The sequence below is a fragment of the Lynx canadensis genome, chromosome X (genome assembly GCF_007474595.2).
Source record: "Lynx canadensis isolate LIC74 chromosome X, mLynCan4.pri.v2, whole genome shotgun sequence".
NCBI lineage: Eukaryota > Metazoa > Chordata > Mammalia > Carnivora > Felidae > Lynx > Lynx canadensis.
In genome coordinates, this window is record NC_044321.2 from 43,017,018 (window position 1) to 43,032,166 (window position 15,149).

The 15,149-nt window shown below is 41.9% G+C and overlaps 1 protein-coding gene across 1 annotated transcript in view; it reads right to left on the bottom strand.

Moving 5' to 3' along the window:
* Window positions 1-2,637: 2,637 nt before the first annotated feature.
* The window catches only part of DGKK (diacylglycerol kinase kappa), a 172,516-nt gene continuing 160,004 nt past the window's right edge, over window positions 2,638-15,149 (bottom strand). Inside the window, exons 19-28 of the mRNA XM_030305352.1 lie at window positions 14,627-14,723; window positions 14,243-14,350; window positions 13,499-13,612; window positions 13,031-13,165; window positions 11,705-11,865; window positions 11,019-11,160; window positions 9,007-9,093; window positions 5,327-5,437; window positions 3,811-3,938; window positions 2,638-2,710 (exon numbers count right to left, since the gene is read on the bottom strand). Of these exons, the coding sequence (XP_030161212.1) occupies window positions 2,638-2,710; window positions 3,811-3,938; window positions 5,327-5,437; window positions 9,007-9,093; window positions 11,019-11,160; window positions 11,705-11,865; window positions 13,031-13,165; window positions 13,499-13,612; window positions 14,243-14,350; window positions 14,627-14,723 (1,156 nt within the window). The remainder of the gene's footprint in view (window positions 2,711-3,810; window positions 3,939-5,326; window positions 5,438-9,006; window positions 9,094-11,018; window positions 11,161-11,704; window positions 11,866-13,030; window positions 13,166-13,498; window positions 13,613-14,242; window positions 14,351-14,626; window positions 14,724-15,149) is intronic.

Sequence of the window (15,149 nt, forward strand, 5' to 3'; positions counted from 1 at the left end):
AGCTATTGATTCTGCTCTATGAGTTGACTTCAACCTTAAATCCTAGTGGTTTCATTCAATATCATTTTGACTCTGTGGGAGGACAGGATGGGTGAAAGGGAATCCAGATGGTACCATAGAGCAACAGTAGCCTTACAATGTACAAAGACATATAGTAAGTCAGCAAAGTAGGCACAAGAGATGGAGCCCTATTACAGTTTACTATCATCGGTGATGAAAATAATTATAAGACACAGCCCTGCTTAGGCACTGCCAAGATAAGGCTAGCTTCTCCTAGGACTTCCTTCTGATTCCCAAAATTTGCTCATTTGGAAATTTTCCATTTTGAAAAAGGCTCTTCTGAGAAAAAAAATGTAACTTGGTACCCAACTCTGTGAGTGACTGTGTATGCAAGACTGTATAAGCCACAGAGAAGCCAAGTCGGGCTGCAATGGTGACCTTGCTGATTTGATCTAATACCTCCTTCTGGGAAGAAAGAGTGATGCAGAGAAAGCCAAAGACACAGCAACAGCACAGTCCCCACTCAAATACATACAGTAAGTTAACCTATTCTGATGCTCAAATAAGTTTTAAATGTTTTCTCTCATCTTTTTCCATTAACTTTCTTCTCCAGTTGTAGAGCTAGGACTTTTTTTGTTGTTTGGCATAGCAATCAGACGTCTGGGGACTATCCCCTTGTTAGTATTTTTCTCCTCACCCCTGTAGAGGTGGAACACAGGTGGCTGGTTTAAGTGGGCTAGGCTGGTGGAGTTCCAGAGTTGAGAACCAGTGCTTGGAGTCTGGATTGTGCACCTCGATGAACCAGCCAATGGACTGAGTCAGGTAATTGAGCACGCTGTTTGAGAAGTGGGGAAAGGCCAGTTTTCTGGCTTTCTCTTTATAAGTGGGAAGGGACACTTACCAAAAGTATGAGTTGAAGGGGATGGGGATGGGAATACAAGGGAGACCAGAGAGAACCTCTCTGGACAATGAGTTTGATTAGATTTGCCTGACCGGGTGCAGGCATTCAAAAAATGCTAATTGGGATTTGGAGCAACTTTTGCCTAGTTTGTTCCCATGAGAAATTTGGAGGAACCATGGGAGAAGCAGAGGCTTTTAGCCTCCATTTTCCCAGGCCCGTGTTGTTTCTGATCACTCTGAATGTCCCTTTGTACTCAAGGGAAAGGAGCAAGATGGGAGATTTGAAGGTGATTTGGGGACTGACCCAACAGCCTGTCCAGAAGACTCAGGCCAAGATGGAGCTTGTGGGGAAGGCCTAGGCTGTGACTTGTCAGGCAGTCCCTAGCTTAGGCATCTAAGTCACAGAGCTCAAGGCCTGGTTGCTCCATATAGTCTTTACTGGGGAAGGGGACAGTACAGTTTGGGGCAGTTGCTGATGTAGAGTCCAGGACAAATAGAGCAAACAAGGCAGCATGCCAGCTTAGCCCCTTCTCTAGGGCATTGATGTTTTGTTCCCCCTTCCGTGGCCTGGCTCAGAATTTTATGGAAGGGGGTCGTCAGAATCAGCTGGACTATAGATCCCAGCCACTTCTAAGACGCTGAAAATGCACCAAAATATTAGAAACTCCACCAAGAACTAGGGCAGTTGGTAGAGGCGTGTATATGGGTGTATGGTTATGGGAATTCGGGTGGGATCAAGGTGGGGAAGGATTCCTGGGTTAGCACAGTAAAGTATAGGGTCACTTAGAGGTCGAGTTGTACTTTCAGTTCTTTAAAATATATATATACTATATATATAATATATATATAGTATATATATTATATATATTAATATATATATATACACATCTTTATGTCTCTGTACATAATCTATACTGCAGCACAGCGGCAAAACATTTAGTTAAAAAACCCAGCAAGAATGCAGGCAAACACTCCATGGAGGCATGCAGGCTAGGATCAAGGCAGTAGCAGGGGATCCTGTATGGTTGCCATTGAGGTGAGTTCCAACCAGTGGGCCCACCCAGCCACCAGAGCACCACCTGGACATGTGCAAAGACGTACATGCACACATGGAAAAACACAAAGAGTTTTCAGAGAATGCAGTCACCATGTCTACAAGAAAAGATTTCACATGGTAATTTTAACAGGCAAGTGGACAAGCCCCCAGGACCTAGTTCTCATCTTAATAAGCCAACTAGAAGATGCCTCCTAAAGTTACAAATTGCAACTGGCAGGAACTGGGGGAGAAACAACCAAGCCTGGCTGGCCTCACCCCTCTCCTTATCTCCCTGAGAGTATTTCTTTCTTTCACTCATTCCCTGGTATCAACAGTTTCTCTGCTCATCAGAGAAGACCATTCCCAAATTCCCTGAACAAGTGAACTTTCTTGAATCCTTTGTAGATCCCAGGCCATTCATAATGAGCTTATCCTAATTAAATACTGTAGTTGCTCAAGATGCACAGAGGAGAACTGAACAAGACAACTCGGAACAAGAATCTTTGGCCAATGAGAAAATGTAAACCTCTAAGGAGACCTGATTGAGTCCAGGAAAAGCATATTAGTGTAAAGAATTGGAGACTCTTTCTTGGTGGTGCTCATGTTTGTTCTGAAATAATTTAGTCTAGCCTGTATTGAGGTTTTGAGAGTTTTGTAGTAGAATTCTAAACATTGTGAGTTCTCCTTCCAGATTTTAAGGACTACAGTTGAAATCTTGATGTTGGAGAATCATCATCTTTTGCTTCATCTTCATGATTTCTGCGATGCCACAAACTTCCTTTAGAGAAAATACAAGTATACAAATAATGAGGTTAGCACATTGCCAGATACCCAAATGTGTGGACCCTAAAGAGGCCCAACAAGAGTCTGTTAGGAGACAGACTGGTTTGTTCCTATTGTACCAACTGGCTCTGAACCATCTAAAAATACTAGCCGAAACCATGTGTGGCAAACACAAATGGGATGCATTCTCAGAACCTGATAATCCATGGAACTGCTATTGACCCCTTCAGAGTTTTCAGAAAGACTCTCAAACACCATGGTCTCCAAATGGCAGATTCTTAGGAAATCAACCCAGTTAGACCAAACCTGAGAAAACATAGCTTGATCCAAGAAATTCTCTCTTGGCATCTGTGCAGACTCTCATTTCCTCAAAAACAAACAAACAGCCACCCTTTCATGTCCATTATTGGTATATCTTTCAAGCTTTCAGGTTGTCTAGGCTCCAAATTTAGGAAAGACCACTGACATCAGAATTGGCATAACTGACAACTCTAGAACCTTCTTTTGAGCCCCACTGACATATCAATAACACTTAAGTCCAACTCTGAAGAAGGGGTGAAACCAAAATTCAAATGATAAAATATAGTAAACTTGCATTTCCAGGGATTTACAGATGAATAGGTTTAGATTGGTCACAGAAACTACTCTTCACCTTGTAGGTGCCCAGCACTGACACCCCCAAACCATATCAAACAATACTGCTTTCTGGAGCACAACCAAAAGCTTGTAGCTGTATTTGACTGTGAGAGTGATCTAAGTATGACTATTTTGCCATACTTTATTGACCAAGCACAGGAATGGGTCAAGGAGAAAAGTAACTGCCTGTTCCCATCTTTCTCTTCAGCTGTCTGTATCACAGAGACCACACAGCATGGTTACTTCTCAGGTTGTCCCACTGCCAGTGTCAATATCACTTTTTAACTCACACTTTGTCTAAGAGGCTGCTTGGCATTGCCTAAGGTTGGCTCCCAGTCCATCTCCTCCTCCATTACCACCATACCCATGAATATTTCTAATGGGAGATTTAGGTCCCTGGGAGGTTCCCAAGCTTCTGGGAAAGTCTTCATGACCCCTATGCCTGTGGGGGGCACTTACCAATAAAACCCTGGACTCCTTGGCCTGATTTAGGCTTGTCTCCCTCTTCTACCTTCTTCTTCCCCAATTTGAGGAACTTAACTTTCAACTTGATGCTTCTGCTATCAGTGTCTGAAGATTTTTCCTGGGAAACCACAGCAAGAGGAAGGTCAACATTAGTTGCCTAACATTCAGAAACAATTCCTAGAGACCTGGCAAGTTGCTGAACAAGGATGACTGCAGAAAGCAGACGGATTTGCTATCTATCCAGGCATTGGAAACTAGTCCCATCCCCTAAGAAGGCAAATGATCTTTACCAAGATCCTACTCTATGCCAGGTGCCTTGCTAAGTGCTTTAATAAATACTCTAAGTCCCCAAACAACCTTCAAGGTGGATATTTTCATCACTATTTTAGAAATGAGGAAGCAATGGCTCAGAGAGGTAAAATATTTTGCCTGAGGTCATTTGGATAGGGATTGGAAGGGTGAGCTTGCTAGGAGAACTGCTAGCTCATATGGCACCTCTGCATGAATTAGAAAAAGGCACCCCTTCTTCCATACATATGGTTTGGTGAGCTGCAACATACTTCTTGGCCAAAACTTCATATATGGAAGAACCTGCCTCACAGGCCACCTGATTCCTTGTCTGGAATGCAAAGAGTGTTCTCCACACGTAGCTCTTAATTATGAATGTGGATTCTCTGCTGTACAGATCATCTTTAATTCCAGCCTAGCCTCCTAGTCCTCTCACTCCTGCTAAAGTGTACTTATTTTACTACTAGTTGTAATAAAGCATAATTCCCAGGTTAACTTTGTTGCCAGAAAGTTCAGCCAAACACATTCCAAGAAACTTTGGGATTTTCTTTTCAAGATATTTATACCTCCAATCCTCTCCATTAGAAGAAGAGTATAAACCTGTCTTCCTCTTTTTCCTGATCTCTCTAAAAATGACAGCATCCTCACAGCTATATTGTAGCCACTGCTGCCATGCTTGATTTTCTTTCAAGCCATACACCTGCTAAGGGAAGGCACTGAGAGAGCCTGCTATGCTCCCTGAGTGGGAGGGACAGGAAGTAGCAGAGAGAGGTGTTTTAACCACCATATAGCCTGGGCACCAACCACTTAGAACAAATGTTGGATGCACACAACTGGTATTGGCCATAATTGTATGTGCCAGATGAAATCTAATTCCTAGTAGCAGGTATTGGGCAGGGAAGGGGAATTATGACCAGAGAACAGCACAGAAAAAAAACAATCTTGCTTATTCTTTCCCAATAACGCCCTGCCACAGAATAGTTCTTCTTTTTGGTTATTTACACAAGGTCATCTAGTTTTCAGTGTGCTTTCCACCATGTCCTGTATGCTTATGATGAGGAGATGGGTGGAGGAGGCTCCTTTAAGCTCAAGCTGAAAGCCACTACTTGGACGCCTTTTGCTACATCAGTCACTGTGTCCTCCTGGTCCACACTGGAAAGGAGGGAACCAAGGAAGAATCCCTCTTCCTCATTATTTCCTAATCCCCAGTTAACACACCTCTGAAACAAGGATTGAATTCATCCAGTTGATCTCAGATATCTTTTGAAACTCCTTATTCATGGTATCCAGGGTAGTTTGCAGTGTGGTTTCATCCTCAGCACTTCTCAGCTGGCAAAGACAGGAAAATGAGTGGGTGTCCAACTCTTAACACCCTGTCTTCATAAACTCTGGCTGTCTCCCACACTCCCATTCCCTGCTAGTGGCCATGAGACCACACGGTATTTCTTTGGGTAGCACTTGTATATCCTTTGGTCATGGGGTCAATAGAAAGTGTAGCTAGCTCTTTACTTTCTCAATGGGGAGATCCAGGAAACAACCATATTGTGGTGATTTCCTTGGGTCTGGTCTTGCTCACAGTCTGGCAAGCAGAGAGGTCCTTTGATCAGTACCAATGAACACTTGAGTTATACTCCTACAGCTTAGGATCCAGAACAAAGGTCTTATCCCTGACCCTCAAATCCCTGGAGACATCAAAGTGTCCCCCTAAATAACAGCTACCAATTTCTAACACATGCTGTATGTCAGACATTATGCCTACATGATATTATATCTTTCCAATAACTTTATAATACCTTACAAGGTACTATTCTTATTATATAGGCAAGAAAACAGACTCAAAGAAGTTTGGTGATCAAGATCACATAGCTAGACAGAAACTCAGATATGTTTAACTCTGTAGCCCACCCTATACACCACACTTCCCAGAAAGGATATGTGGGGTGGTCAGATGCTGAGGGGAATCTTTATTACACAGTCACCACAAATTAAAGGCTACTTTGTGAAGCAAGGAGAAAGCTAGAGAGAGACTGGCTCAAATTTTCCCTTTCTGGCGGAGAAGGTCTGCCTCCCCAAGCTGTGCTTTAGCCCCCAGCTAGTCACTGTTTGTAATTAAGAAATGAGATCCAGATGGCTTTTCCCATAGTTTCAGCAAACAAAGCTTAAGCATTCCCTAACAACCCACAGAACCCACTGGATGAACACTTTAGAGTCTATGGAGAGTTAAAACGAATTCTTCTGGGACCATCTCCAATTTAGAAGAACCAAGTCATAGACTAGCAACATAGTTGAAATAATTTCCCTTAGTGAGCTCGGAGAATAGATGCATGTTGCTATCATCAGCCCGGACATGTTTTCCAGCCCACCTAACTTGGCCTCACCTCTCCTCCCTGTCATATACTTTACTTTCAATCTGGCATTTATGTGGCTTCTAGCTGTGCATGGGCCACTTGATCCTCCAGCCACAAACAGAGCCTTGCCCACTGTCACAAATGAGGGGCAGGTGAATAGGTGGGGGATGGGGTTGGAGATTATGGTCCATCAGGATGGGATATGAGAGAGAAACAAGTCAGTGATGACAATCTTTTGTGTTTGCTTTACAAGTAATGATTTAGGACAGTACAGAGTAGCCCAGATGCATGGGACATGTGTATGCAGATGGCAGTGGGATGGGGGATAGGTGTCAGGTAGAAATGGCTATCACTTCAAGGTAAGGGAGAAGGGGCAGGGAGTCCATAGGGGCATACTTACCAGCAATGTTCAAAAGGGGTTTGGTGGTCAACCCAAAGCCACAGAGAAGAAATAGGGATTTGGGACCTTGGAAAATGATTTCTAATCTTAACAGGAGAATAATAAAATGGCTTCCTAATGACTTCCTATTTAGCATCCAGAGACTCAGGCTCAAAATATTGTAGGTTGGTGGGACTGAATCTCATGCTCTATTCTCCTATCCTTCTGGCTGTATTGGAGACATTGTCCAGGAATTTTCTCTGAGGTAAATGTGCAAAGTGACTCAGAGGACTTTGTTGCTTATTTCTTAGTTCCTATTCTAACACATCACTGGCCATACATAGCATAAGTGAGGATGTCAAATAAAGAAAGTGGGAGTTACTGGGTGGGATTTACTTAATCATAAGTCTACATCACTCTGCCAACACTGAGCTCCTTACTGCCCTCTTTCTTCAAGGGGAAGAATAACAACACCAAAATGAAATAAGCTTTATTTCCATGCCACCTCTGACATAGTCTTTCTGGAGATATGTGGACATTCTTAGCTGCTGCCTGTCCCCTGGTTTCACTTAGATGTGTGTAATGTGTGTGTGGTCATTATCAGGCCTTTAACCTGTGTTAAGTGTGGTATATTCTCAATTTGGGTTATTGGCTGGCCCAAACCAATTTTCATGCCATGAGCTTCAAGAAAGCCTGAGTGGCAATGAGAGGCCAAGCTCTCATATTTCCTGCTGCTCAGACTGGAAAGGCCATTGAGCTCTGCCTATGTATAGAACGTACTTCTGTTGCTGTTGTTTAAGACTGAAAGATTCTAGCTTGGGCTCAGATGCTAGGATTGCCTGGCCTGATTGCCTTAGCTACTCTGCCACCTGTGCAGTGTGCCAATTAGATGTGCAAATGGAAAAGGGGAAGTGGATGCACTTCTTTCAATATCAACTCAGAAGCCCCTCTTCAAATAAACCGTAATTAGATAAGAGGCAAGAACAGCACCTGCCTCAGGGCTTTAGCAGCCAACCCAAAAATGGGGTGGTCACGATCAGTTGACTCATCAGAGCACACTCGTGAAGTGTGCCTATAGGCTTTGCATTATAAGAAACATTCAACTATTCTTATAGCTCAAAAACTGAGTGTCAGTCCATTTTTCCTAACACTAATAAAAATGTACCATCTATCAGGCTGGTACTAGGTTCCAGGCTAGCTATGTACTTAATATACAACAGTTAATTTAATTTTCACAACCTGGAGAGGTAGAGATTACAATTACTATTTTATAGATAGGGAAACTGAGACCCAGAGATGTGATGTTACTTCACACAGCTAGTGTTATGTATTCAACTGTGTCTCCCTCCCCGCAAGAAAGATGTGTTGAAATCCTAGCCCCCAGTACCTCAGAATATGACCTTATTTGGAAATAGAGTCATTGCAGTGAGGTCATACTGGAGTGGGGTAGGCCCTGATCCAGTGTGACTGGTGTCCTTATAAGAAGATGGTCATGTGAAGACAGAGACACAGGGAGAATACCATATAAAGATGAAGGATTGTAATGCATCTACAAGCCAAGGAACATCAAAGATTGCCAGCCAGTCACCAGAAGCTAGGAAATGGCAAGGAAGGATTTGCCTACAGTTTTCAGAGGGAATATGGCCCTGCTGACACCTTGATTGTCTCCAAAACTATTAGACAATAAATTTCTGTTGTTTTAAGTTACCCAGGTTTCAGTACTTTGGTACATCAGCCTTAGGAAACTAATACAGTTAGTAAGTGGCAGATTTTGGATTTGAACCTTGAATTTCCCACATGGTGACAAATGTATTTGGAAACTTGGAAGATTTAAAGCAACTCAAAAGAGCTCACCCTTTTCTACTGAAGCTGTGTTATGTATGATGAGAACACCCTACTTTTGATTGGCTTCGTCTGGACCCAGGAGACATGTGTCAGAGAAGGAGAGACTTTTTTTTCAAGGATATGGTAGTCCCTATGGTTTAGCATAACCTGTGAACTGATACAATCAATGACAATCCTGGGTGAGGATGACACATCAGGGACTTCCAGGGTAAGCATCTGGCCAAAATGTTCCTACATGTCTTCCAATACTCTGGAACCAAGCATAGAACATGACCATCTTCAGATGGGATACTTTGCCCTCCCTTATTCCAACCCCCTCCACTCACCAAGTTTTCATCCAGGAAAGCTTTGGTGTCATCGTAGAGCCCTTTAAGACTAAATGTAACATCTACTGCATCGTTTCTGCTTAGAGTCTGAGAGGAAGAGAAAGGAAAAGAACGGAAGGGAAAGGACAAAGACAGGGGAGTTGGTTAGTAAGCATGCAGCTGGCTTCTCTGTAGGAAAGTAGGAGAAGGCTAGTAGGGTGTGGCTGTAGGTGAAAAAGTAATTTTCAAAATATAGTACAACTAGTATAGCATGGGCATCAACCAATCAGAACTGACAGAACCAGAGGTGTCAACTACTGGTACAGCTTTATTGGTGTGTCCTACGAAGTGGTGCAGCACACCTTGGCATTTGGCACCATTGATCAAGTGCTGTGGATATAGTGAAATAGGAAGTATGTAAACCAGAGAGTAAATCTGATGCTACTTGTTGCTGATATACTACAATCACCTTCCCCATGGTAGGTGCGGTTGAGTCCAACCATCTCTTTTGAAACTCCAGGCTTATTCTCTTCACAGGATATGCAAAAGCTAGCTATTTATTACTTTATACACATAGTATAAAATGTGGTACTAAAACATTCTGCTGTCTGAAAAGTCCACTTTTGTGTTTCTACAAAAAAATACAGAAGCCTATCAAAAGGAGATTAACTTAGAATATTTCAAGTTCAGGTTTATTTTACTTTTGGAATTGAAAAATAAATGCATCACTTCCTGTAGATTATAAAAATGCAAAATAACATAATTATTTTAAAATTTTAAATTAAGCTGCCTGAATATAAATTTACTTCTGATATAAACATGTAATGAAATATTACATAATCCGTATTACTTTTGACAATTAAATTTTTGTTAATTAATGTTTTCCATCAATTGTTTTAATTTTTCAAATATATAGGCACCTGAAGATTCGCTTGAAATTCTATCAACTAATGATAATTTATAGCATTCTTTAAGTCAGAAGAGAAGGGTAGTAGATTTCCCAATTCATTCATTATAGCTTCATGAATGTGAATATTCAGCTTAATAGTAGCATCACTTAAGGGTCCAAATTTATTGTATACAAGTGATTTTTTGACTTCTTGAGTGTAAATAAGTGGTGGTAAATTAAAATAAGCATAAGAAAAATCTCTACCAAGAATTTACATTATGTCTAAGAAAACAGATACACTCAAAAACAAATTATAAAACCTACTTTAAATTGTAATGTGGCCAAATTACTGAAATGTAAAACCAAAACAAAACAAAAACCCTAAATTTACTGATCATGTCTTTTTAAAATGAAAGATGTAGTATAAAGTAAAAATCAGAATAATTGGAGAATTCTCTAGTAGCTTAAATCAAATAAACTTTTCAAACAAGTCACTTGCTCATTAGGAAAAAATAAATAAAAGAAACTCCAGGCTTGGAGTTCCAGGCCTCCACCAACTAAGATATGGCCTAAAATAAATAGGTAATCCACATTTCAAGAGGCCCTGATCCTATATATGGCCCTTTTGTATTATTTGTCTAGCATTAAAGTTACTTTTTAAAAGAATCACTTAAATCTCCCAGCAATGGGTAAAGTCATGGGATGGTACATTTAACACCAAGTATCCTAATCTGGACCTTACCCTCAAGAGGGAAACCAAGGCAGCCTGGAGCTCAGGTTTCAATGACAGGCATTGCCTTAACAGGTTATACAGGGATCCACCAGAGATGAGGAAGTGCCAATGCCAAGTTTCTATCTATTGGCTATTTCTTCCCTGAGGCCAGTGTGGTTGATAGCTATCAGGAAGAGGGCTAGTTCTCAGGCTGATGAAATCTGCTAAGGGATTCCTGTCCCTCCCCACCCAGCCATTCTGGACCTGTAACAAGCCAAGGAATACCTGCCCTCCCTTCCACTCTATAGACCAGTTTCCTGCCATATCATTTGCCCAGTTTCTCCACCCAGCCTCTGGCTCACTTTCCTTCACTTTCACCTTCTTACCTATTTGGTTTGACTCCTTTTCTTCATCTGCCCCTTCCTTTCTTACCTCATTGGGAATGCAGGAAGCTGCACCTGCCTCATTGCCACTGTTTTGGCTGTAAAATATGTCATTCAGGATGTTAGTACTGGCATTCACAGAATCCATGAGGACAGACACATGCTGGTGGACCTTGCTCAGGTCAGTAAGTCTGTAATAAAGCAAGAACAGATAAATGGGTCTGGAAATTCTAAAAACAAACTTCTGACATGGGGTGCTGGTGAGAGGTGAGCTGAGGATAGAAATGAGAGCTCTGGGTATTCAAGTTGGGTAGGCAACTATGCCAGAAAATATTTCTGTTCTTCTCTAGGTATTTGTCTTTTTTGATCCTTGTCTCACCTGAATTAGATGCTGGATGCTTTGGGCGAGTGGGAGACCAGGTTAGAGAAGGGTAGCTGACTCCAAGAACTCTGGGGCCCTCCTGATATTTAAGGGCAAGGATAAATATTCTTAGTCTTATTGGGCCTGAGGTAGCAGGAGATCAAAGCTCATCTCTGGGGCTAAAGGGAGAGGTTCAAGCTGGCTTATTGCTAAGCCAAAGACTATTTTCTGCCTAGATTATCAGGGTCCCTGTCAATCTTCAGGGCTCTGGAAAAGACTCCTTTCTTAGGCCAGGCTCTCTAGTAGCCAACACAGACAAGTGTCCCTCTCTGTTCTTGGGATTCCCAGCCCTGTATTTGGGTCAGTCTACTTACTTGCTGATGAGGTTTTCTGCAAGCTGAACTAAGTGCTGCATCTGGGCATACTCTTCATCAGAGAGGCTATCCTGAGATTCCTGGGAGTCCAGTTGGGGTTGAGAGGCAGCTTGAATTTCACTATGTTTGTACTCCCACATTTTCATTGAGTTCTCAAAGTCCTGGAAATGAAGATGGTGGCATATCCTGGTGATTGCTATAGCTAAGAGGGTACATGGCAGATCTGTTTGTGAGTCTTATATTTGTGGGTATGGTGGGTAAAGGAGAAAGAGGACCCCATCCATTCTGCTATACACTCATCTACACACATCCACATCTATCCTTCATTTTACTTCATTTTACTTACTCTTTCCTACTAGGCACTATTAAATTTTGTTGTTGTTGTTGTTGTTGTTACCGTGCTGCATCTTGAGACAACATGCTTCAGTCAGATAGATGTTAACCTTCCAGAAGCTCTTATATGAGGGCATCACAATCATAAGACAGTGGAACACCTTTCATGCTCCCTTCTTTGCCAAATCTAGGCCACATGTTGTGATGGATTTTAGAGCCAGACATATCTAGTTTAATTTTGAATTATGCTTCATCATTTACTGGTTGTGTGACCTTCAGCACATATTATTTAACATTTCTGGTTTTCATTTTCATCACCTGTAAAATGGAAATAAGAGTATCTACCTCATAGGATTGTTGGGAGTACCTGAGAGACTACATGTGACTAGCACAAAATAGGCAGTTTGTAAACTAGACATCCCCTCCCCTCTCTATTACTGTTTCTATGGACTGTTCACAGGTTAGAGTGGAAGAAAGCCTCTAAGTACTGAATATCTGATCATTAATGTCTTCTTTCTAGCTTTAGATGCTTTGACTTAAATGGGTGACATTTGTGAATGCAGCATTTTGAAACTTAGAGGAACCTAAAGACCATATTCAATGAAGAATCTCTTGTTGAAGATTTCTTTAGCACTTTAACTTTAGCACTCTGTGCAGTAGAGGGAGCAGAATAACTGTCCAAAACCAAAGGAGGGAGCTCCTTGTCTCACTCTCTTCTTTTGGACAGTGGTTTGCAAATGTCAGTATATATCAGAATGTCTCAGAGAGCTTGTTTACAAATGCAATTCCCAGGAACTACCCACCCCCATTCTGATTCAGTGGGTCTGGTGTGGGACCCAGGAATGTGCATTTCTAATAAGCACCCAAGGTGACTCTGATATAATTGGCATGCAGACCTCCCTTTGAGGAATTCTGCTTGATGGAAGTATTCAATACTCAACTGATAGCTGTAGATGAGACAATGTAGGAGAAAGATGAGACTTTCTTTCTTACCCGATCTCTTGTCAACATTTGGGCGGCATTCTTGTATCTGATCTTGATAAGTCCTGGCCTCTGAACCCAGGCCTCCCCATCCACCTGAACTGGGATACCTTCTTCACCATCAATAGTTATCATCACCTCACGGCACTGTCACAGAAGACGAGGGAGAATGGGGGAGAAAAATGAGGTAACCGCTACAGACCAATCTGATAATCCCACAGTAATGGCCTTAATGTGTATCTGAAGCAGGACTGGCAAGGATGTGAATCAGATTATCTCAGGGAAAAACATCTGTTTCCTATGGGCTTTTTGCTCCTCACAAACTCTGTTTCCAACCTTAGCCAGCACCTTCCCACCCACCAAATAATTTCCCTCTACCCTGGCACTCTTACACCTAGTTAATTCGTGGGAGTACTCCACATTCTAAGTTGTAGCCACAAAGCCCAGCCTTTTTCTGATACCTACCCAGCCCCTGCCTACCTGGGCGATACGATGATGATGCAGGTTAATGATACGGGACATTGCCATTTGTACGGAGCCAAAGATAGCCACTACCTCCAGCTTCCCATCATCTATTGCAGGAGCCTCATATTCCTGAGGAGGAAAAACTGTGTCATTCCACTCTTGAGAGACCCCTTATCTATCACAAGTACATATGCTTTTAAGGATCCTGGTGAGAATTTTTCTAGCTCATGAAGAGTAGAAAAACTACATATTAAAAGGGGAGAGATGAGGTCAGGAAGCCAATCTGGGAAAAGGGCACTGAGATCATAATTTTTAGCCCCTTTTGAGATTACAACTCTTAGCTGGTTCCTCGCTGTCCAATCTAGCATCATAAATCCCCAAGGCCAGTCCCACTGTCCTGATAACCTTGGGTGAGCTCAGAGAAAAGGGGCCATGGCAAATTTCCCAGGAGGTTTTATTGACAGAACTCCTTGGAAAAGAGAGAAATCTTTCAAAGATCTTTCAGGCAGGCCTAGGAGTAGAAAATTTGAAGTCTGGGCAAAATTAAGAATTGGTTTGATCCTGAGGTCTTTGGTTGATTCTGGAATGGTAATTGCCTTTTACAAAGGCCCTGATCATATATCTGGGCTAATAAATGTTCCCAGTCTACCTCCTATTTCCCCAGTATCTACTTCCTACACCAGTCAGTGCAGCTACCCTTTATGAGAGACCTTAGTGAGGTTAAGCCTTTTCCTTCCCTGATCCTTGTTCCATACTCACTGTGGTTGCTGTGCTGCTGCCCCAAAAGTTGACACCCCCAGCATAGCTGGTAATGTTGAGCACTACGATGCCTTGCAGGTTTGGCAAGGAGATGGCTTCTCCATCACACTGAAAGAAAAGAGTAGTTCTCATTGGTTGGCCCTTCAGATACCAGTATGAAGGGACATTTACAGATATGGGGGGAGGGCTCTGTTTTCTCTTCATGCTATCATTTTCTAATCCATAAAATGGAAATCTATCCTCATGCCTTCCTCCCTTGAGCTGCGAGGGAGGATCAGAGTTAAAGCTTGGGAAGAACAAAAGATATAGGGGAAAGTTGGTTCCCAAAGTAATGAGATTTTCTTTCTCCATGTCCAGGAAGTATTGCCCTCTTTTTGCACTCACCTCCAGGTGTATTCGTTCTTCTAGTTTCCTATAAGAGCGCTGCAAAAGTTCCTTGCTTCCCAGAAGGCCATACCACATCTTGTTCTTTAGGCGGCTACTATGGGGAGATAAAGGTAGAGAAAGATAGTCAGAGGTTGAATAATATAAAGATAAATGAATGAACAAAAGCAAGAGGAGACACCATCTTATTCTTCAAGTGCCTTCCTTTTTAAAAAAGTTTTTAAAAATTGAAGTATAATTAACATACAGTGTTATATTAGTTTCAGGTGTACAATATAGTGATTCAACAATTCTATACATTACTCAGGGCTCATCTTCAATCCCCATCACCTATTACACCCATCCCCACCCCCCAACCTCCCCTTTGGTAGCCATCAGTATGTTCTCTATACCTAAGAATCTGTTTTTTGGTTTGTCTCTTTTTTCTTTGTTCATTTGTTTTCTTAAATTTCTTAAATTCCACGTATGAGTGAAATAATATGGTATTTGTCTTTCTCTGACTTATTTCACTTCGTATTATACT